The sequence below is a fragment of the Parambassis ranga genome, chromosome 19, assembly GCF_900634625.1.
Source record: "Parambassis ranga chromosome 19, fParRan2.1, whole genome shotgun sequence".
In the NCBI taxonomy this organism is placed as follows: Eukaryota; Metazoa; Chordata; class Actinopteri; family Ambassidae; genus Parambassis; species Parambassis ranga.
Genome location: NC_041039.1, coordinates 6,331,080 through 6,352,462, shown reverse-complemented (window position 1 = coordinate 6,352,462; position 21,383 = coordinate 6,331,080). Strand labels below are relative to the sequence as shown.

General features: G+C 40.8%; 1 protein-coding gene across 1 annotated transcript in view; it reads right to left on the bottom strand.

Annotated features, from left to right (window-relative positions):
• The window catches only part of ankfn1a (ankyrin repeat and fibronectin type III domain containing 1a), a 60,662-nt gene that overhangs the window by 22,878 nt on the left and 16,401 nt on the right, over positions 1-21,383 (bottom strand). Inside the window, exons 6-9 of the mRNA XM_028432085.1 lie at positions 17,002-17,039; positions 6,873-6,998; positions 3,486-3,681; positions 840-1,050 (exon numbers count right to left, since the gene is read on the bottom strand). Of these exons, the coding sequence (XP_028287886.1) occupies positions 840-1,050; positions 3,486-3,681; positions 6,873-6,998; positions 17,002-17,039 (571 nt within the window). The remainder of the gene's footprint in view (positions 1-839; positions 1,051-3,485; positions 3,682-6,872; positions 6,999-17,001; positions 17,040-21,383) is intronic.

Genomic DNA, 21,383 nt, shown 5'->3' with positions numbered 1-21,383 from the left:
CACAAATGGAGCCCCTGTCTGAACCACACATCATCAAAGGACAGTGACATCTATTGTATTATTTATCTGGTTTTATTTCCTCGTTAGTTTTGTTATTATTTCCTATTTTATTGGTTTTACTGTCACTTTTTAATTTCTTAGATTAAGAGAACTCTTTTCTGCTTTATTGCACGTCTCGGCCACCACTATGGCAACGAATGTCAACATCAATGAGACCATGACTCTGACCTGCTCACCTGAAAATTAGCTTTAGGCCTGTCAGCCTAATAAGGTCATCCTGGCCAAAAGGCAATCAGATGCGACAGCTGACGGAGTACCCTAACCCTAACCCTTTAAATACAGATGCAGACAAAGTGAGAGCTTGTCTGCAAGACTTCACAAATGTTAGGCTGAGCTGAGCACCAGAGTTGTGTTGTATAGAACCACAGTGAATACAGATTGGTTATTAATTAACCAATCACATGTGCAAGATCTGTCACTATGGTAACCAGGGAAATAGCAGAAAAGCTTGGGGGAGGAGCTCATGGTCACACCCACTGCTCGTTGAGGACAGTAACTGCAGAAAGATATATGCTTTCACGTCAGTCTTCAAAAGTCACCACAGAAAGTTGCTAGTCGCTTTTGACAACAAAACATTTGGAAAGTCACCAGATTTAGTGAGAGAGTTGCCAAGTTGGCAACACTCGTCTCTGTACCAGTGGGGAAAAAAAGCCTCCCTGACTGAACAAAACACACGCCCGAACCAAGACACGTGTACCAAACAGTTCAGATTTGTTTTACCTGAACCGTCCCATGCCTAATTTGCATGCGTGCTTTATAACATTAGTAGGCATACTCACAGTGCGGACTCTCCTTGCCACCGGCCTTCAGCAGCAGTTTGGCAATGGGCGTGTTGTTAGTCATGATGGCGATGTCGAGTGGCGTCAGGCCCTGGCTGTTAGGGGTGTTGAGGTCCAGCTCCTCGGCCGAAAACTGGTAGAGAAGGATCTGTACTGCGTCCAGATCCTGCTGCTCCACCGCCTCGAAGATACAGTCGCTGCTCTGCATTGTCTGAAACAGAGGACGGGCACTTTCAGCTCTTTGATATAGCTTCACACTGAACTTTGTGTCCTGAATGAAAACAGGGTCATTTTTGGATCTACATCAGCCTTGACTCCAAGGCAATTCATTTCATTAGGTGTAGAAGGAAGAGCTTGTACTTTTGTGACTCTTTGAGAAAATAACGTTTCTAATTTTATCCTGGAGCTCGTCAGATGTTGACAGGCAGGCTGCTCAGCAGAGACGTTTGACAATCTGTCTTCACACATCCAGACTGACCACCTGCTGCAGGACTGCTTAAAGTTTAAGATGGCTGTTTATAACTGGTAGTTTGGACTGAAACATCTAAAGTGTAGATGATTCCACTGTATGCTGATGTTCTCTACCCTCTATAGCCTTTTGTTTTCACCACTTTTCAACCTCCTCCTCCATCTGCCTTTTTCTTTCATGTCTGCTGTTGTGGCTGGTCTGTAAATGTCAGCAGGCTGGCAGTTCTGGAAGGCTTTCAAAACACACACACACACACACACACACACACACACACACACACACACACACACACACACACACACACACACACACACACACACACACACACACACACACACACACACACACACACACACACACACACACACACACACACACACACACACACACACACACACACACACACACACACACACACAGTATGACCTGTAACACTTGTCACGCACGATGAGTCTCAGAGACCAAATGTTTCGCGGGGCAGCAGGAAGGACGTGATGATGGCAGCTGAGACTGATGCCAAACCAAATGCTCTGACATGACGCTGTCCATCAGGGCCTGAGTGTCCTTGAGCAAGGCACTTAACGCTCCTAACAATCATTTTGACTGGGAGGTGAATCTGGTTTTATGATGTAACCATGAAAACCACAAAAGGCTTGAGGCAGCAGCTCAGATTGAATAAGCTTTGACAGACGAGACTTCAGGCACTGAAGATGTCGCTGTTAACAGAATTAGTGAAGCACCAATGAGATCTTTATTGATCCCTCAGTCTGAGCAGCCATATCGGCAGGCCAACAGGGTTTCCCCTCATTGTAGAACATCACCACTCCTTTATTTAGCACAGAACCGTTAAAAAAAACATTTGCAGGCTTTCTTTGTCTTACATGTCGTTAAACTGCCGGTTTCAAACAACAAAATCAATATATGTTACCAGACAATTAAAAAAAAGCTGAACATTTTGAGAACAGAGAAATTTGTTTTTTCTTGGCAAAGAAAATGGCGTCACTTTGTTCTCGGAGTGCTGGTTTGGGAGCTTGTGCAGGTTGTTCCCGACACATCGTCTGGGCAGAGATTTTTTTCGTTTGTCGTGTCCGAATTTTGGAGTGGGCATGTAGAATGTGGAGAAACAGAAAAGCTTCTTCTTCTTCTTCAGGTGCGCAGAAGACACTGTGCACAGAAGAGTATTGAGGACATAAACGGACAATGCAACTCTTGAGGAGAGTGTCATTTTGCTTCAGATAAGAATTTGGTTTACTGATTACACTGAACAAAGCATGGGTAGTATGGGGATGTACCACCACGCCTAATGTTCTAGACAGTCATCCACACATACCAGAGGTCAAACAATTCAGTCTGCTAAATACCTATTCTTTAATATTCTTTAATAGGTATTCTGCTATACCTATTGTGACTGCTAATCTCTCCTGGATAGAGATGGGCACGCTGTGTGTGAGTGCTTGCTGGATGAACAGTGTGAGCTGAGGGACAAGGTCGTCAAAACGACTGGCTGGTATCCTGAAAAAAGTGCTTCATGTTGTCCATCTCCTACATCTGTCGAACCAGGACACTGTACTCTCCCTGCTCGATTCTGGTTGTATTGAGTGCTAGTCGAACGTGCCATCAACATTGACTCCTGTTTTTCTATCTCCATGAATAGGAGCAACAACACTTTCTTCCGCTTCAAACATGTCTGCCTCCTCCCTTATTATTACTCAAAAAATTCCATACCTGCTGCTATTGTTCGGAAACACTGACCTGGATAAGAGAGGATATCTATGAGATATCTATGGGCTGCCTGTGTTGCTGTTTTCTTTTCATGTGTGACGTACTCTGCAGTGAGGCGGCCGTATGAGGAGTTCTGCACATTCTTTTCTCATGAAGTATAAAATGTCCGGGCCGAAACTAACTTGTTCTTGGCACCTCAAGAAAACAAACAAATTTCTCTGTTCTCGTGGAGTAAGTAACAAGCTTTAAAGTAGGGAGCTGATGCTGCAATGTTCTCAGAGGATGAAAAGACTCCTTTGTACTTTGAACCAAATAATGCAGTTCCACCAGTGGCCACTGGAGGCTGGCTACAAAAGTGAGTTAATCCTAATTAACCTCAATAGAGAAATAAACATGTTTACAGCCTGCAACAAAATGCAGTTACAATCCTACAGGAACATTTTCTAATCACTCACCGATGCCTTGCGGAGGCGATCCGTCTTGCCAAAGAAGTAGGCATCTTCAAAGGAGGAGGTGCTTCCTCGCAGCTTCTCCGACAGGTTCCTGTAGAGACGCTTGGCGGCGCTGGGTGAGGCCGGCCCACCGGGGCACTTTCTGGTCTGGGACAACTGCAGGTTCTGCATCTGCTGGGTCATAACAACTGGGAGGCGTCTGTTAAGGGTGGAAAGAAGAAAAGTCAGCAGGTCAGTGAGAGTATGATGTAATAAACTGCAAACTACAAAACAGCCTACTTTGATGTGTGATGTGAAGAGTTCACCAAAAAAATCCTCAGCATCATAATCTGATGCTTGGTTGTAGAATAAAGGAGAATTAAGTCTGAGTGTTTCCACCAGGTGAGCAGAAATTGTACAGAGAAAATGGCTGAAAGAGTGTGTGGATTGAACATTTTCCAGGCCCAGTGCCCCATCCTTCTGAGGTATCATGCCTTTTAGACTGAATAAAGCACTTTCAACAGCAGCGGTGGCTTTATGACTTGTCACTGTTCCAGTTTCTCTGCTGCTGTGAAGACGAAGCTCCGCTCAAACCCCCTTTAGCCATCGTGCTGTCAGAAATAATTGCTTCAGTTTTTCATCCAGCGCGTAAATGACCTGCTGTCGCCTCTAGCCCTCACTCCTTCTCTACATTACACTTGTACATGTTCAACACATCATAAAAAACAGCTGTTGAAAGGTTTCTGATGTGATTTGATTGTGGAAAAAATGTTTAAACACAAATCTATAGTCTGCTGATTATGTACAAACATTTAATTAAAAGGTCCTACACTGCAGTAGGAGTTCCCATCGTCTTTATGAGCAGAGAGACAGAGAAGTGGTGTCTCCAAGATATCACAACAGCTGGAATTAAATCATTTTGTTCCTGTGTTTTCCTGTGTCAAAACAATCAACTCTAGTCATATTTAACTAAGCAGGTGTCAAGAAGATGGAGGAGGATTTAGTATTAAAGTAAAATGAAGCAACTTGTCTTTAAACCTTTAAACACACCACAGGAGTGAGAATGCCAAAACGAGCCCCGCAGCACCAGCTCCAATGGAGGTGTGGAGCGCTAAACATCAAAGTCAGCCCCGAATATTTAATCCTGTAAAATACTGTCACGAAAAACTGTCAAATATATTAACGTGGAACATTTTCCACTCTACGGCATTCCTCAGGTGGGGTAAAGATAAACTCTGAAATATCATGCATGTTTTTGAGTCGCCGTACGTACACCATCTTATTTGTTGTCTTATCTGTATTATTTGGGCAGGAATCTCTATAATGGTCGCACAAAACGGCAGAAAGAAATGTAATGTTACATGTTGTGAAAAGGTGTGTTTTAAACAAGACCACGACCTGATTGTCGCCATGTTAGTAGCATCTGAATCTGCCTAAAACTCTCAGCCCAGATAAAGAGGTGGGGCCTCTGTGGAGCTGAGGTGGGCATCATGTAAGCAGGAAGCAGTCCATAATTATGCAAAGTATTGATTCTTCACATACTTAAAATTTTTATTTCTGACATCTCAGTCTTAAGGTTTGTGTAAATTTTACTCAATTTGGAAGCAAGCCTCCAGAGGCCACAGGGGGGACTGCAGTTCTTGACACTTCCGTGTCATTTCTCTGCGGTTGCAGATTTGTTTTAAGCCAATAAAGGATCTCATTCTATATTTAACAAAGAGGTTTAAATGACCAAAACTCATCATATATCATAGTAAATAATTAACTAATCAAGAGAAAAACCTGGGGCACACAAATGAACATCTAGAGCAAAGTTATAGCTATCCACTCCGTCTGTGGACCGCCTCCGTCTGTGGACTTTGCACGTCTGCCACCAATGTGACCATTTTTCATCTCTGAAGTAGGGTGAAAATTGGCCAAAAGCACTGCTCATTTGTGTGTTAGGTCACAGAGGGATGCAGGATGTTCTTCAGGTGAAGAACTCCATTACTGCCTTTATAGTCTCAAATATTGCCATTAGTATGTAGTGGTACCTGTACATAAGCACACTGAGTGATTATTTGCATTTCATTTGCATTTCATGATTAAGTTATAGTCTCTACACTGTAAATCTGCATTGCATTCTGTGCTTCAGCGTTGACAATACACACTCATGCTAATTTTGTGTAAAACAGCCGATGTGAAACAAACATACCTGCAGCACCGTCATTAGCTGCGTTCAGAGTTAATGCGCCGCTTCCCCTCATCGTTCTGCCCTCGGCTCAGCAGGACTCCACAATCAATGCACTAAATTGTTACCTCGCAATCATCACATCAGAGTCTAAACGGTGTTCGATGGGTCTGAAACCCGCATTCAAGCTACTCGGGCACACAATACTGAGGATGATTATTCAACAGTGTAACAGGTACTTGTGTATTATTAATAACAAAATCTGCTAATTGTATATGGTGGGTTGTGTTAAATCTTGCAGCCAATTTAAAGAGGCTCCATTTGTTTTCTTAAGAAGAGTAAATGTCAGATCATTTGATCGTTTTCAATCAATATCCCCTCCGCCGGTGACCTTTAGAGCATGATTAATAGGATGGGAGCTGTCGATCACAAAGCACTGGGCTCTAATCCTTTTATTTGTCAGGTAAATGTGAATCAATCCATAGCCAAAGATATATTTTGTGAGGTAACAGTGGCCTTTAGCCTCAGAAGTTGAGTTTTCAGTTGCCTTTGCCTTTGCTACATAAAGTAGTTGTAGAGTAAAGTAGAAATAATAAAAGTTGCAGCTCAGACAGGTGCAGCACTAATGAGGCAGAAAATAACAGACTCTTTATCTACAGTGCAGTCGGTCAATGGGCAGACTGCAACTAGATGCACGCACACACACACACCCTGCAGACATTATGCAACACTATTACAGAAAACACTTGCTTATAAGTGGCTATACAGATTAACTGTGTGTTCACCTGAATCGCGGTTAAGGTGAAAAGTTTAACGTGCGCTAAGAGACCCTAACCTATAACCATGGCAACAGTACTGATGGTTAGCTAACTGTGTGGTGTGTGTGTGAGTTTGTTGAAAAAAGACAAAGACAAATTACTTTTGACAGCCAATCAGCAGGAGTGCTGTGTGTTGCTGTTTCGAGATGCTGCGTAGTTTTTGGAAACTTTGCTACAGCATCAATTTGCTAACCAACTAGCAAGATAATGCTAAGGCTTTCTCTTGTTGGTGATAATGTATGGCTACTGTAAATAAGTTGAATAATTTAAGGTTTCATTTGTAAAATGTAAATTATAGAAATAATATTTTTCATGTTTTTTTATCAATATATGTGTTGGCTATGATTCATATAAACAACTGGGATGTTTCATGTAAGAATGTTTCATGCATGTAAATGTGTGTCTGTGAGTGTGTGTCCTCACCTGTCCAGGCTGAGTGAGGATCGGGGGATTCCCGTGTAATACAGGGGCCTCAGGTCTTTGATCAGAGCATCACCTGCTGGCCTCTGGTTCCACCTCTGGGCCAGCCGGGAGATCTTACTGTCTGACCTGAGACACAAACACAGTTAAGTGTGCCTGAGTACATCTGCAGCTGAGGGCAGCATGTGTTTCCAGAAAAAAACGCAACGATGCTCAGAAAGTTCCCACACTTTCCTTTGACTTCACAGTAACAAAAGATGCAATTGAAAACTGGGCATGTCAAATTTCTTGTAACAACAGACCTGTGATCACTAAAAAGACAAATTTCACACAATTTGATTTTTTTGTTCAGTCCATTATGAACATATTTTTTCTTCTTTCCATGAAAAGACTGGCTGAAGGCAGCTGCGATTTGACTTCACACAGGACTGCAGCAAAATTCAGCATAAGAAAAAGATCCACACTCCAGTTAAGACACCAGTGCAACTAGACCAGATGACAATCCACAAGGACAAAAGTTGCTTCAGAGTTGACACAGTATCAAAAAATGAAATTTTGCCAGATATAACCGTCGCTCTGATACTCACTAGTACACTGGAGCTAAATGAGGATCCTCTGGAGGAAGTACAACAGGCTGTTCAGCAGCAGATCTATCCCAGCATTTGTACCTCCTCCGCTGGGTTAAATCTCTCTGACTGATGCCTTTTGGCTGCCTTTAGCTCTCTGGAGCTCTGGATCATCTCCGGTGGGAGGGAGAAGAGAGACTCCGGCTGCCCCCCAGATGTGATGCGCTGTCCTGGGTGTACGAGCGTTCGCAAGTGTATCTGCTCTCTACTCTGGAGCTAAGCGCAATGAACACCTGTTCACAGGCAAACGCATCGGCATGTACACATGAGTGGAAACACACACAGAGACGCATACACACTCAATGCAGAAGAGAAGGAGAGGGAGAGAGAGAGAGAGAGAGAGAGAGAGAAATAATGACATAGAGATGTTTGAGAACAGCCAATAGATGAGTGTATGTAGTAAGTGAGCTCAGAGTGTGCGCACGCACGCACACACACAACCATGAAGACCTATTGGAGGAGGGGCGCTTGCTTCAGCATTTCAAAAGGCTAGAAACAATAGGGGGAGATCGAGGGGAGGTGATGGTGCGAGGAGGACATGGAGATGAAATAAACCAATGCTCAAGAGGAATTACTGCAGTAAAAAAAGGTCTGAATAGCAATAAAATGCAGGATATTAGAAAAATAATCTTGATGGTGAATAATTCTCCACGGACAGTGTTGGCTGGGAAACAGTTGAGTCACAGCTTCATGCTAATCATTTATTTTATTTTAATTGAATTCCCTAATTCTGTGAAGAAAATGATCAGATTAATGTATAAAATCAGAGCCAGAAAAGAAAAGAAGATGACTTTTAAACCTCCAACTCAAATATCCTAAATCTGATTATAAAAATAATTGAAGATTTGTGGATTAATTGACTGAATACATTGTGCTTACAAATGTCTCTTACAATTAATATTACATTTTACTCACTGATATTTACTCAATATACTGATGTTACTTATTGCTTTGGATTTCATTTATAAAAAAAAAAGGGATTTCAGATGCGGAGTCATTTATCAGTTATAAAATGTTATTCTCTTTGGTCTCGGCTGGGTCAGGCTACCCTGCTCCTCTGTTCAGTGCAATGCTGGGAATGAGACTGAAGTGTAGTGCCTGTATTTTTTTTGTGCTGGTCTTAATTGCAACACCCTCTCTGGCAGCATCCTGAATCATTACAGTTGTGCCAACTGTGACTGGCTGCTCCATAACAGTAAGTTCCAGAGGTAAACAAATACACAAACCCCACGAACACAAACTATGACTCCTTTTGTACAAGTTACAATACAGTAGCTTTTGTGCTTAGAAATTATTAAAAAAAAAGGATGAAGGCATATATACAGAGGGACACAAACAAACTCACTGATATACTCCCTTTTCAGGCAAAATAGAGCCTAATCAATGACCTTCTTCTAATCCTAACCAAGCAGTAACTTAAAGTGAAAGTACCCAGCAAGCAAAAAAACTACACTTATGCCAATCTCAGAACTCCCTGTTCATTTACCGTAAAGCATGTAACACAGCAGCCCTGTCAACACTAGAGGAGGCAGGTCGGTGAGTTTCTGACTGATGAAAGCATATAATGCAGGTTAACAAAAGAGCCTTAGCTGTCAAAGAGCTCAGAAATTTCAACCAGAGGACGATGGTCTCTCGTCTCTTCAGATTAACAGCATCACATATTCACTCTAATGTGAGAGCTGCAGGTGCCACTGGTCAGAATGATCTGTTTCATTCTCCACATCTAAATCCATTGTCTAATTTGCTATTAGGTTATCACATGTAAAAGAATAGAGGCATCAGGAAAACTGTCTGTCTGTGTGTGTGTCAGTGTGTGTGTGTTGCGTGGACAGAGTGATAAAAGGAGCAGGACAGCAACCTGTTGTTCTGTTTCAAAAACCCTTCTTATCTGTCAAAGCAGCTGCTTCATCTGCCACACAGGAAGTGTGTGAGTCTGTGTGCTGGTCCACATTCAGCTCAGCTCACACTGTCACTGTAATAATGGTTGTGTAAATAGCAGAGGGTAATATGTGTGAGCAGCAGGAAGTGAATTGTTGTTGCCATTTACTCAGGAAGCCACACAATCAGATCTGTTTCACAGACAAACCAAAGGACAGACTGCATAGGGAGCATATTAATATTTAATAATTGAAGGTTAACAACATGCATTATTATTTTATATCTATCACACAGAGCTATAGACTCTTTGTGTAGAAATTGAACTGATTGAAATCCAAGCAGTCGTATGTGAGAAATGCAGCAGTGTCAAAAACTGCAGTTACCACAAGTGGCCACTTGAGGATGGCTCTAAAAACGATTCAATCCTTATACCTCATATATTTACAGCAGAAACAGATATATTTACAGCCTACTATCAAAACAGTTTTGCTCTCTATTGATAGTTTCCTCGCTCATGAAAATTGTTCAAAGGTAAATGTTATGGAGAGTTCTGTTGTGTTAAGTCTTAAAGTTATGTATAAAAAAGTGTGATGTCTTTGACTGACAGGTAGGTTACATCACAGGAACATGGGAAGAAAAAGAGGAAGAAAAAAAGCATCTTATTCCACCCACATGTCACTGTGTTTGATACTAAAATACTAAAAAAAATCAATTGTATTCACATTTCAAATCGGCAAAGATTAGATAGTTTGGCTCGTAGAGTGAATCTAATGTTAAAGCTCATGTGATGGATGTGCACCTGTGACATTGAGAGAGCGAGTCGGTGGATTCCCAGGTATCTCTGAACAGCTGTACGTTTCCACCTGCTCCGCTTCCTCTTTACAGCTCTGCTGCTACTATGGAAAACTACTGACCTCACTCAGCCGCAGAAACATTGCGAACAAAGCGACTGAAGCATCAGCTGTCTGGTTATAAATGTAACACTGACAAAAAGAGCATTCCCCCCCCCAAAAAAAAAAAAAACAAGCGTTCGCTCAGATAATTAAAACCAATTAAACAGCTTTGATTTCTCTCATTAACTTAGCTGCCCCTCCTGTTACACTGAAACACTCATCCCTTTCTGTTTTCTGGTAACATGTTGGCTTAGAATCATTTGTCAAGTTCAAGAGAGTTTGTAATTAGAGGTTTGTCATGTCATGTCTTCTTTTATTTTGCTTTACGAATTATTATTATTATTATTATTGTGATCTAGTAGTTTAATTTGCATGAACTCCATTTGCACAGTGCAAACATGCAGAACACAATAGAAAGTGTCAGGTTAAATGTTGCTCAGCAGAAGCCATTGTCTTGTGTATCTTAGTCCAATTATCTACTGCACTCTGCCATCTTCCTGCAAATCATGACCTGCAATATAAAGTCCTGCCCATCTATGAAACCAGCAATTTTAGTGCAGTAGGTGTAAAAATACACAAAGCAGTTTAAATCTAATAGGATATAATTCATATATAATAAAACAAAAATGTATGTAAAGTGGACTTTGTGTACAACATTGTTGTTTCTGTAAAATATTTCCTAATCTATTTTATTTTGTTATGGATGAGTTTTAGTTACAAAGAAGAAAACAGCGCTGAGGACTATTTTAGCGGTGGATGGATCCACATATGGTGCTGTTGCATAAATATCTGTGTGTAGTCAATGTAAACAACCACCTGTTCCTGGTGAACAAACATGTCAGCCAACATATAATAACAACACATCCAAAAAACACGCCTCAGAGGGTCTTAGCGCTGTACATTTCAGGATTATCTGCAGCAGTGTCTGTTGGCAGCCATTCAAAGGGAAAAAAAAAAAAAGAACACCACAACATGAAGAGGAGCCAACAAACAATATGGTTTTGACATCACAAACGACTCAAACAGTTAATGTGCCAACATCCTGCCATCCTGAGGAGATGAGCTGAGCCGCAGCCAGCGGTGGCTGCCGCTGCCGCTCATTGGTTCAGAGCTGCCTCAGGATTGCACTGTTTCCATGGTTCCCTATTGAAGACCAACAGGTGAAGAGGAGGGGGGGGGGGGGGGCAGGGAACCACAGAGACTATACTATACAAGGAAGTTCCACCTTCAGTGTGTAGGTATTTAAATTTTATTTAAACATACACGCAGATGATTTTATTGTTTATCTTGATGATTTTTGTAAAAGCTTAAAAAAAGAGAGGAGTCGCCATTTTCTTTTTCATTATTTACTTTCACACAGTGCTCCAGTTAGAGCCAAACATCTACACAAAATGTTACTGAATTAAACTTCTGCTGTTTAATATGTGAAACCGAAGAAATTACCTAAATCCTTCACATCCTGTTCTCACAATTACAGCAACATTAGAGCCAAATACAGGCTGTGAAGACAGGCAGGCTTCACACCTCCACATCCGCAGCACAACAACACGTCTCAGCAGTGACGAAGAATATTCTTGAACGTCTCATTTTGTTTTGGCTCTATAAATAAAATGACTCAATAAAGTTCTGTGATAAAAAAGAAGATATCAACTGTAAGTCCAAAAAGAGACATTTTCCTCTTCTGTTCTGTCAACAACAAAAGCCTGAATGTTCACCGTTTACGGGTCATTACTGTTTAAACGGCTCTCTGCAGCAAAGACTGAGATACATTCAAACATGAAAGTTGTGAGCACACCTCTGACAACATGTCAAGTCACCATTCTGCAGTGTAGCATGAGTAGATATAACTTTAATGGACAGTGTATGATGGTAGTTTATTAGTGCATAGGAGTTTTCCTCTGAGAGTGCGGCAGCGAGGAAATGACTCGCATCAATCAAAGAAATGCTGCATTAGAGGTTTTCTGGGTGTCACACAGCGACTGTTATCCCGCGCAGACAGGCTGAGCCTGAACTCGCCGCAGCAACATCACACATCACCACGCAACACGTGATCGGCAGCTGGTAACAGACGACAAAACCGGGAGCGGAGAGACTAGTAACAGGAGATGAGACAAACTTTCTCTCCAATTCAATGTCTACAGTCTCCAGTTCAGCAAAATGTGACACTGTACAGATTTATTATAAAAAGATGGATTTATGAAATATTTCAAAGGCATTCATTTATTCTAATTATAAGAAACTCAAGCATTCATTCACTTAAAAACATACCAGTAATTCAAAAACACAGACTCACAAAGTCTGTTTAGGACAAAACTGATTATAAAACTATTACAGCATTGTGGAAGTAATCAGTCAGTGTTTCATGTCTGTTGACTCATATGCAGTAATAAAGTGTCTTGCAGAACATTATGACGTCACAGTGAGCACAGTGCCCAGTGTTCAGAACATTTGTGCCAAATTCAGAGATTCTCTCCAGCTGCTTCTAAGATATTGACTGTTTTCATTAGACCAGGATTTCATGAAGTCACATGACCTTCAAATTTAAATCAATTTATATTCAGTGGAGTTCAAGTGGACGCCGGAGCACTCCCGCATGGACTGTAGTGGCAAAATAACAGGTACCTTGGCTGCCTTCAGTATGGGAAAATGGGAGCAGCCGGACTCAACACTGCTAATCGGCAAGCTTTTTGCCACTTAGTGGGTATAGCTACAGGTATCTAGTGATAATTTCCCTTTTTCTAACAACTGCATAGAAGAGAAAGTTTATAATTTTATACTAAGATGTTTCTGCTTCCTTAGATATGTGCCTGCCTCATCTCCACTTGCTCTCTTTGCCTGTATTTGGATTAACCTAGTGTTCAGGTAGACTCAGATGGTGCTTACACTAACGTAAAAATAGCAACAGCCACTGGGGATTGTTTTTATATATTTTCTCATCATGCATGGAGCCCTGGGTGTGTAAGCAGGTGCCCCCTAGGGATCAATAAAGTATTTCTGATGCAGATCAATTAAAGGAAAAACACATAAAACATCCTAGCATTCCATCAAGTACTGTTCATTCCAAAGGACAAATACAGATGTTTTACCTGACAGAAAACATGTACAAATCCATCAAAAGCTAAGAAATGGGGGAAGACACCTCGGTTAATTGGCCCAGTATCTGCTGGGTCACAGGCATTGTGCCTGTTAATGTGTCCCATCAAAATGTCACAATCTTGAAGGCTTCGACAGCATTCTTCACTTCAGTGGGACTGTCAGGGAAATGACTCAATGTGCAAAGAAGAAGATTGACAATGAGTAATGTTTGTTTGAGCAACTGTCAGTCAGAGAGCTTTGTGTCCAGAAAATACGAATACATGTTAGATGATGTTCATTATAGTACATAACTTTGTGGAGCTGTGAAATCCTTCTTCAATAAACCTTCATTCTCATGCATAAATAAGCTATTTTATCTGGACTTGGTGGACACCCACGCCATCACAGGCCTTTAAAAAGCTTTTAAAACATGCAGCTTCTGAAACTATGCGCCCTGGGGGGGGGGGGGGGTTGGAAGTGAGGATGTGTGTGAGCTGACACACCTCGGCGCACTGCAGCAACTGCATGCAGTGGAGAGCCTACAATTATTTTCTTTAACATAAACAACGGTGGCAGGATCAAGAATCTCTTCACACACACTTTGTTTTGCTGATCCACTCCAGTCTTGTGAGAAACAAGGTGATGCAATTACTATACGACAACACACCAGCTTCAACTGGAACACAGACAGCAGAGAGAAGAAAGTTGAGTGCTCCAGAGTAAAATGAAAGCTGCAGAGAGAGTGGGAGTGCTGAATGAAATGAACTCACAGCGAGAGAGAGAGAGAGAGAGAGAGAGAGAGAGAGAGAGAAACAGAGATAGAGATCCTTCTAATGAGCTCATGACTCAGACAACTTCCAGTCACGACTGATGCTACTCCGGACTCCCGTCATTGTTTAAGCTGTGCATGTGTAATTGTGTGCACACGTTGCAGAGTTGGTTGATTGTCCTCAGATCACCTCAATTCTGCTCATGCACTATCCTCATCCACCAACATTGATGCATGCTGGGAGAATAACGCCTGTCTCTTCATTTTTTTAGGGATATAAAGCAAGCATAACAATGGTATTTTACAGTGAAATTACACATAAATGTGTGAAGGGATACCACCTGCAAGTTTCTGGAGAGAAGTTTTGATGCTCCGGTCATCACAAAGAACAAGTTTATTTCTACAAAAACACTAAGGTCTGTTGGGGTTAAACCAATACTGGAGTCAGCCTGAAGTGGCCACACGAGGAACTGCAGTTTTTCCAGCTATATCCTGAGCCTTACTGGTATCAAACGAGAGATATATCACAAGACACATCCTCATGGTTTAGTACATGAATTATGAAGGGTGGTCAGAATAGGTAGAATTTAGTCTCCTCCTCCACATGCTGCCTCCACTTCCTTGATCTGTGTCCACATAAACCTCTGCTAAACGAGACATCTTATGTTGACACCGACAAAGCAGGATATAACAACAATCTGTAAAATGTGATTACATGACTAAAAGGATTTTTGACTCCTGGAACATGCTTAAAGCTAAATGTGATTAGGTTCTATGAAGACATTGTTTTTAATATAATAGCTGTGAAGTAATTCAGCACATAAATCAAAACTAAATTACCGACATAAATGCATTTCCACTAAAATTCGACTGCTGCTCTGACCCTTTTCGTGTCTCTTCAAGTTGTAGTATTAAGCTAAATTAGATGGATTCATGTCTAAGAGCAGCAGCAGCCAGAGATAAGCTAAGAGATTATTCTCAAAGGAGACAGATGTGCAGTTTCTCTGCTGTTCATCAGCTCCACTAAACCTGCCTTTCTTTCCTCCTTTCTGTCACCATGGAAACCGGTAGCCAGAGGCCATTATTCTTAATGGCTACCTTGGGCCCCTAAATGTGTGTGTGTGTGTGTGTGTGTGTTGTATATTGTAGCAGATACATTAAACTAACCACTCTGACTTTAAGAGCTCCACATCAATAAACACCACGAGTTTAATGTGCAGATGAGGCCCTGTCAGTGGAATAAATATTGTTCTGCAGAGAGCGTTCAGAAGCACTGCACATGTGTGGAATTAATGTGCAGCATTAAAAAAAAAAAGAAAACGTGCATGTGCCAAAACATTATGGTTCTCTGGCTGATTTACTGATTGTATTCAAACAGCGAAGGTATGCTGGAGAAAAACAATCACAAGAGAGTATGTTGCCACGGTTTTGTGTATATGTGAACGTTCATTAAGAGTGGGGAAAGCATAGGATATTATTGCATCTATGAACACAGCTTCCATTATTGTGAGTAATTAGAAAACAGTAAAAGCTTCAGAGGATGGTGGAGAATATATAATATCAGACACTTCACTTAGATTTTTTGCATTTATATCCAGTTTATTTACACAATTGGAGTTATAATAATGCTATCATATCCAAGGTATATTTATTAGTACTTTCAATATGGTCTTTATTCTACTTGATATTTTTTACTGTACTCTATTTGCAATTTTCTCCTAAGGGATCAATGAAGTCTTATCTTATTACAAAACAGTGGCCCTTATCATTTAATTCAATTTTACATATGTGTCTTATGTAACAGTCATTGCTGATCACTGATTATTGGCTGTCAGGTTTTAGGAGAGTGTGGCACACATAAAAAAAATCATTCGGATGTTGCTCTAAGAGAACATCTTTTTAATTTCTTTTTAGTCTCCTATTATTCCTCCTACGCCTCTGTCCATCTTTCTGTCCTTGTTCCATCTCCTCAGGATGATTTATTTAATGTCAGCTTTGCTTCACTGGAGCAAAAGTCAGCTACCCCCACTTTTTTTTTTTTTTTTTACACAGAAGCATTGTATGTTTAAGAAGATATGACTGCAGGCATGAGAGGACACACACACACACACCTACAGCGCTAATGTGTGATAATGTCTCCATTGAGCAGAATGAAAAGGCAGTTTATGTAGCTCAACAGGGTGAAATGAGGGGATGCAGCACAGAGCGCGCGCACACACACACACACAAGCTGCGATACCATTTTTTTGCCTGATGTACTGCAGATTCTCGGTAGAGCTGTTCTGGTGTGTGCGCGTGACATTTTGAGTCACAACAACATCTGGTTGTAGCTCAGAAAAATGTTTCCAAAATGTATAAATTAAAAAAAATAAATAAATAAATTGACTAATTTTACAAAACCATTCAGTTAAAAAATTCACAACACTAAGATTTTGAATCTTGAATCTGAGTAAAATAAAAATTAGTCACTTCCTGTTTTGTATTTATCCCGCTGAATGTTTCTTTCTGCGTCAACAGAAAAATGTTGTCCATAAAATCAGAACGAAACCATTTTAAGAAGGAACCGCATGAGCTCACTTTAAATTCAGCAAGTGGCAGCCAAGATTTTTCTGCTAAAAATATCCTGTCTATCACATTTAACAGAGTGAAAATGGGCAGCACAGGCAACAGTGTTATAACCTGATTTCTCAGAAAGATACAGAAGATATCTCGCCACTTGTTTTATCAAATCATACCTTATTACTCTGGGCTTTGTGGGAATGCTTCAGGGAAAACAGCAGAGTGTAAAAAGTGGGTGGAAACACACAAGAATGTCAGAAGAAAAGATGAAAAGTTGGGAGTACAGATTTAAAAACAAAAAACTAAAAGGAATAAGAGGAGGCAGGACTCACTTTTTTCTGGCGTCGTATCTTCCTGTGTTTCCCAGGCTCTGTGAACAGTGCAACATAAAAAAAGAAAAAGAAAAGAAAATGATCAATTTCTATGCTGGATCATGCAGAGTAGTGACAACTTCACACCAATGATTCTATTGAGGAAGAAAACACATTAATGTCACGCCAGAAATACATTTGTGTCCACAGAAATAGATCAGGGCTTTGAAAATATAAAAAATGCAGATGCAGTGTTCATCCATTCTTTCTAGGTATGAAAAGGCTCCAAGGTGCAGTTTTCTTTATTCTAAGACATATTCATCTATGTCTCTGTCTGCTCCCATTCATGTGAAGGAAGGAACTCAATAAACGTATTTTCTAGTTGGCCTTCAACATTTATTTTTATTCTATTTGACAAATGTGTGAAATGTTTTATTGGCACTTATTGGCTAAGAGGTTGGGGGGGGGGGGGGGCATTTCTGTGGCTGGGCCTTAAAGGAGCTATTTATTTATTTTTTTAGTGTTTTTTTTTTTTAAATAAAAGGAGACCCATGCCCTGAATCAATCGACACAGGTTTAAGATAAGCATGGCTAACTCACTCAATTTGTTGACTGACCAGACTTGTTTGTTAACATTCTGTGTAGCTGTCGTGCATACATGCATAAAACTGTAAGCTCCTCCTGCAGTCTGCATCAAAAGTTCACTTGACTAAGTTCTATCATGTGTGAAGGACGCTGGATGCGAAGATGGAAGGGTTTGAGTTTGAAGACTTTGTGTTGCCCTGACAACAAGAGAGGACGCTGTGAGGGAAAATTGCTATCTGTGCTTGAGTGCTGGCTTTGGCTAAGCAATGTCTCCTCCCCCCAACAAGCTCCTCAGGGACGCCTGAAGGCCCGAAGATGCATGAGCAAAGCAGCGGGATCCTTCACATCTGTGTCTCATCACGCTGTGAGGACAAACCCTACGTCCTGTTCTTCTCCTCTGCATGGTGCCGGCTCTCATTTATTCTTTTTCCACATCTCACATGATACATTCTGGTCATCTACAACAGAGATTATGTTGTTGATTGTTTTATTAGTAAGTTAGTAGTATTAGTAAGGTTAAATCATCTACCAACAGGTTCAATCATTCACCAACATCAAGGGGGACCAATTCTATGGAAACTAGTAAACTATCACTATTATTAGCATGCATAGGGTTCCCTGGATATTAGTGTGGTTTCGTGATTAACCTACTCACCACAACCTACTCGCACAAACAACTGCTGCATCAGCATCTTGTTAACAGTATAGAAAAGACTTTACTGAGCTTTTAGCCTCCTCTGTAGATGTGTGATCCTCTGATCCTTCTCTGTTCTCTGTGTTTAGTTGAGTAATCACACTTGAGATTATTATTAACACATCAGGCAGGTTTGTTTTCACCAAACTCCTTAAAGGTAGGGTAGGATATTTCATTCTGATGCACTTTTAGATAAATTAGTGTAACTTCTCTTTACAATCCGATAGCAACCGATTAGTTCGGCAGTTTCGCTTTAAAATGAAGAATATTAATCATCTGTGGAAGCTATAAAATGCTAAAAACATCAGCCAATCCTATGAGGCGCCCCTGCACGTATAGTTGGCTGGTTGTCACTCTCTTCCTGCTCTGCACGCACCAGAGAGGTACGTGCATGATGGCCGAAGTCACAGACTGGTTGGGAGGCGTGGCTTCGGGGTGAACTCGAGAAATGCATGTATTTACTTTCAAAATCTGGCTGACTCACTGAGTTTTCAAAATCTCCTACCCTACCTTTAAAATAAACTGCTGTGTCCATCTTTGAAACTATGTTACCATCCACTTTCCTTTTCAGTTTGAAACATTTATTGTTCACAGCCGTAAACAAATAAAGCTCGGAGCTACACTTTCTCACCAACAACGCCCGGAGTATGAGCACCTACCTTTCTGAATCGCCTGAATGTAATTTCTCAAGGATGTGGCACCAGGCTGAGCATGATGCCACCAGCTGCAACCATAGCAATCAGGTAAACTAAATGTCCTTCTGAATGTCCACTTTTCCTTCATCTGAAATGTGCTAAACTCAATCTACCTCTACCTTTGAACCTGATAGAATAATCATGAGCCGTTCTTAACATTTTAATTCTCTGACAGCAAGCTATTCAGCTCTACAGAATTTCCCCTGCAAGCAGCACAGCGGCAGGATAATGGGTTTAAATGGCACAACTCAACATTCATTAGCATCACTTAAAACTTTCTGTTCTCTAAAATGAGCCTGACCACTTAGCACTGTCTGCGGATTCAGACATCTGTTCTATTGTTACTCAAAGTGCAGCTTTGCTGGAGGCCTATGCGCTATAACAGTGATACCCAAACACTTCTATAAGGCAGATGAAGACAGTTATTACTGAAAATGTTCTCTGACAGTGTTTCACTCATTTCCCCCACTCTCCTCTGATCTGCAGCTTTTCACCACGATAGGGGCAGCAGCGGGACCTTCTAGCTGTGTCATTCTGTTGTGAAGACGGATGCTTTGCCCCCCACCGGCTATAAAATGAGATTATCACTCAACCAACAGGGAGAAATCTGTTGACTGCTCACAGCTGCCTGTGAGCAGCAGCTACAGACTCAGAATCAAAACACTGCATGCATTTCATAGATCCCAGACCCTGAAGAAGATGTCCAAATGGCTTCTCTCTGTTTGAGAAATATTGTTTTGTTCCATAGAACTATCATAAACATGGAAATTATTACTATGACATAAGACTGACTTTTGGGCATTTGCAGGACTGTTTGTCATGAGATTGCAACATGTGTACAACCACATGCTTGCAAAACAAAGACCTCTGCTACATAAATTAATCAGTGTAACTGCAGTAGTGACACCCACAGTTAGGGGTGTGCGATATGACAATAATAGATCGTGAAGGGTTAGAACGTGTTAACGACCTGCCAGAGAAGACAGATCGTATTGTCTTTTACAGGGCACATTCTATTAATTGCAGTTCCACGTACAGCCAACTCAAAGTAAGCATATTGTGAACATTGCGTAGGAAGTATGTAGGAAGTGTGTAAACGAAATGGTGGAATTAGTCCCTAAAACTAAGTCTACGTTTAGGCTTTTCTCTAAATGACAGGTGCAAACGTCATCTGTAAAGCTTGCACAGACAGTTCGTACATCCGATGCAGACAAAGGCAAACGCTTAAGCGACAGCCAAAACAAGCAATTATAAAGCAGGTGTTTAATAAAGATACACTATATGAGAACACTAGCAAAATGGTGGAAAGAGGTGACAGCAGCAGTTCCATTTTTCCTTGCAAAAGATAGAAAGAAAATTTGATTATTTGTGTTTCAAATCACATTTTGATGTGGCCCTTTTTAATAACTTATTCAGCGATTTACCTTGGGAGGCACACGTCAGTCCTGTTTGAATGAATGTTGAATAATACTTTACAGAATTACATTCATTTGTAACAGTCCATGTTTTTCTGTCTTTTCCTCATTGATATTTTGTTCTGTAATTGTGATTTTAATGTTCATGTTTATTGAAAACTGCTACTGAGTGCTGCCTCAATAACCAAATGAAGTGAAGAAACTGTTTTATAAACTAAGAGAGCACTTTTTTAGAGGGTCGTTGTTATTGTTTGCCTTTTATGATATTTTTTACATAGAGTTGTATTAAGGTATTAAGAAACCTATGGGTGATGTCTGGACGGTATATCCATATTTTTACAGTTCATATACAGACAAAGAGGTGGAACACAAATGGAGCTAAGCTGGGCGGAAGTCAACAACAGCCCGTCACTTAAATCGGTCATTCCCATTGTATCGCATTGCAAGATTAAGATAATTAAAACAAACAAGTTATATAAAATCTCCCCATACAGTTGGAGCCTGGGGGACCGTGGCCTTAGAGGTTTCCACTTGAGCCTATGTGCTTGTGGCTGAACCACAGGTGGTTTGATCAATCATTACTTGCATTAATTAATACACTTGGTATTCCCATTGGGAATAGTTGCTAAGGAAAGGCTTGAGTGTGCATACTTGTCCTCCATTTTAAACCATGTGAACAAGATTACTAATGCTACAAATGCCACATTAAAGAGATTTCTGATTTCAAAACACTTTAACAGTGTTAAAGTAGACTCCAGTGGCCACAATCTTGTCTGACTACAGGCTGGACATATCGACATGATGGCATCATGCAGTCACTGCAGATCAGATTTGGTGGCTGCACATCTGTGGTGACCATCTTCAATTCCACTGCATCTATACTTACTCTATCTAAGGGGTTATCAACCTTTTGCAAGCCGGGCTCTATCATTACTAGGCTATTGTTATAATTGTATTTGATTGCAGTGGCACCAGGCTTCTAATGTGAGCTTGCAGACTTTATTACTATTTTTA